The following is a 2983-nucleotide window of genomic DNA, read 5'->3' as shown; positions in this document are numbered from 1 at the left end:
AAAAGGTTTCAGCACGCATGAAAAACAAAATCAATTTATAGATCTAGCTTTTGATTGATAGGATGTGAAACTACATAAAAGAGAACCGGAGTATTAATTTTGTTATTAATTATAGTGCACGCTATCTCTTGATTTTTATTTAACCACAGCAAATCGACCTCGGCAATGGTTTGAGAACAAAAAAAAACAAACCCCAACTCCTGGTGGTCACATTAGTATTATTGTAAATAAAAAGGGCCTACTATGTTTAAAAAGTGGTGTATTTTGCATTCAAACAGTAGGGACTAAAAATGCTCCAAAACATCTTCCACTGGAGAATCGGAGAGGCAGGTTTTCCAGTGTTATAGTAACACTATAATTCTATGTTTGACTACTTGTGCAGTGCCCAATACGGATTTGTTTTTTGAAAACGGAACTGTCTCTATCGTTTTTACAACAATGACTTACGGGGTTTGTTTGTATATTTTTGTTTGTTTGTTTGTTTGTTCGCAGAAAGAAAGGCACAAGGATTCAACAACGGCCATGTCGTATAGGGTAAACAGTTAGCTACATACACAGAAACAACACGTAAACAAAACAATAAAACAAAACAGGGAGGACCTACCGACGGCACCCTCCAACCACCCACACGAAATCTGTGAGGGAGCATAGTTAGGTTCTAGTTCGACTCACCTGCACGCCACATCTGGACAGGTAGACGGCGATCTTCTCCAGGTGCGACTCCCTGAGGGCCAGGGCCAGCTCGTTGTTGTCCATGAGGGAGGAGTAGGCCACATCCAGGGGACACGAGCCGCGCAGGGAGGGCCGGGCTGGGGCGTGTGTGGAGGGCAGGGGTAATGGGATGGACGGGGTCAGTTACATTACAGTTGGATTTTGACATACAGAAACACCCTTTTCATCATCATCTAGTGCTAGAATCTAGACCTAGATCTACTATCTTTCTTCGTTGTTACCTTCCCTGATTTTTAAACTGCAGTTAAGCTATTGTCAAACGATTTCATCAAGTTTGTAATTGTTTCTCAATATGATCAATTTTACACCTAACACACTCCCCAACAATGCTACTCTCTGTGAAATACACGCCGCACAAAGACACTACTCACGACTCACAACACTGAGACAAACTGAAAAGCGTGCTGTTGGCCCGGATGTTGGCTTCGGTCAAACCTCGAGTTCACCGAGTGTGGCCTTGTACACACTTAAAATAATTTAAAATAAATTAAAATGTCAATGTTCTGCAGCCAAACCTAGGTCCAAAACGATCGATTAGCTTCTAGGACCTTAGAATTAACAATTCCAAATATAGTTCACTTTCTATTAACTGCAAGACGTCTTAAAAGTCCAAAAAGGTCGCACACTTACAATGTGTGGCCTGCGAAAGTGCACAAGGCAAAAACGACAAATCTACACATCCTCACAATGATGTGTAGTCGATTACTCAATGATATCAGCTGACAACAATTCATCATCCCCCAGTGCCAGTTCTGCGACCGACATCGGCGATCATGGATCTCTATTCATTTCTCTGTTCAGATGCTCTAAAAAAAAGCTACGTCACCCTGATCTTTCCCCTGTTATCCGTCTGTTTAGGTTCTCTAAGTAGGTTGTTCTGGGCCTACCCCTGCCTCGTTTGCCTTCAGTTTTGCCAGTGAGTGTTAGATGTTCAAGACGTGTATGTCTATTCAGGTGTCCCAAAAACTGTATTTGTCGTTTCCCTATTTTTTTTAGCAGTGAGCGTCCCGCGTGGGGTTCATCCAGTACTGCCTCTTTTGATTTCTTTTCCTTCTACTATATTCTCAGCAGTCTCCTACGAAACCCTATTAAAGAACTGAAAAGGCAAAATTCATAGGTTTAGCGAACACCCCTTGCAACACTGTAAGGTTATTGAAGAGACAGGACCTCCGAGTTTAATGTCCATCTACGATAGGACTGATCCAGATTAGAAAATTCATGTAAAGTTCCTTTACTCTCACACGGACATAACAAGAGATGAGGACGACAGATGCTGGACAGGGAAAAAGGGGAAAACCTTATCTGAGCACCCATTAATCAACCGCTCATATAAAGGGCTTTCCAAAAAAGACATAACAAGATATAAGGGCGATATTGTTATTTTTAAAAGAAAAAAAGAAGCAAACCACAACAGTGCACCCACCAACCGCCCACTCATGCAACGTGCCTTTCACAAGGACGTAAAAAGAGGTAAGAACAATATTATACATGTTTCATGTTCGACAGGAAAGAATGAGCAAGTCCTACCAGAGCACCCGCCAATCACCCACAATCTCACGACCATGAGCCCCCCAGTACCCTCCCCACTAGACCATCGACGCAGCACAAGAGACAGACAAGATGGCGGCGGGGTCCACTTACCCAGGAGCATGCTACTGTTGTCCAGCAAGTAGGACAGATGGTCAAACATGGCGGCCTGGTTCTGTCTGCTGGTGCGGCAGAAGTAACACAGGAAGCGACAACACATCACCACCATCTCTGCCAGGGCGTCCTGGGGAACACACACACAGTCACGTGACATCATTGTATTACGACGTGGTATAATCAGGCGCTCGTCAATTTTTGGGCATATAGAGTTATTAGTATCATCTTAAAGCCTGTCCATTTGCCTTGTTTTTAATGGATACAAGTCAAGATATTGGCGATTGAAGGAGGTGGGATTGCCTAATTTCAGATGTAAGATTAGCGAGAAAATGGCCGCCAAAGTTGAGTAATTTCCTTAGCTTGAGAGTCTGTGGAAACTGAAAATGTACATCTTTTCTGTCTTTAATCAACGTTTTTCAGAAAAATCCACACAGAAATGAGTTCTTTAACGGGCATGAAAGGTGTTGAGCCAAAAAACAAAAATTCAATAAAAATTCTCAAACCTTCTGGAAAATACCAGTTTCTGGACTTTCATTATTTTGACAAGCGTGTGATTTCCCCACACTGCCTCACCAGATACACCAATCTCATGTCATCACATACACCA

General features: G+C 42.6%; 1 protein-coding gene across 1 annotated transcript in view; it reads right to left on the bottom strand.

Moving 5' to 3' along the window:
• Positions 1-636: 636 nt before the first annotated feature.
• The window catches only part of LOC101858456 (ryanodine receptor), a gene marked incomplete at its 5' end in the record, with an annotated part of 102762 nt that continues 100415 nt past the window's right edge, over positions 637-2983 (bottom strand). The window contains 2 exon segments of the mRNA XM_035973436.1: positions 637-809; positions 2374-2563. Of these exon segments, the coding sequence (XP_035829329.1) occupies positions 652-809; positions 2374-2563 (348 nt within the window).

Source organism: Aplysia californica, unplaced genomic scaffold, assembly GCF_000002075.1.
Source record: "Aplysia californica isolate F4 #8 unplaced genomic scaffold, AplCal3.0 scaffold01228, whole genome shotgun sequence".
Lineage (NCBI taxonomy): Eukaryota > Metazoa > Mollusca > Gastropoda > Aplysiida > Aplysiidae > Aplysia > Aplysia californica.
The sequence above is the reverse complement of the archived record's forward strand: the minus strand, read 5'-3'. Positions and strand labels throughout refer to the sequence as shown.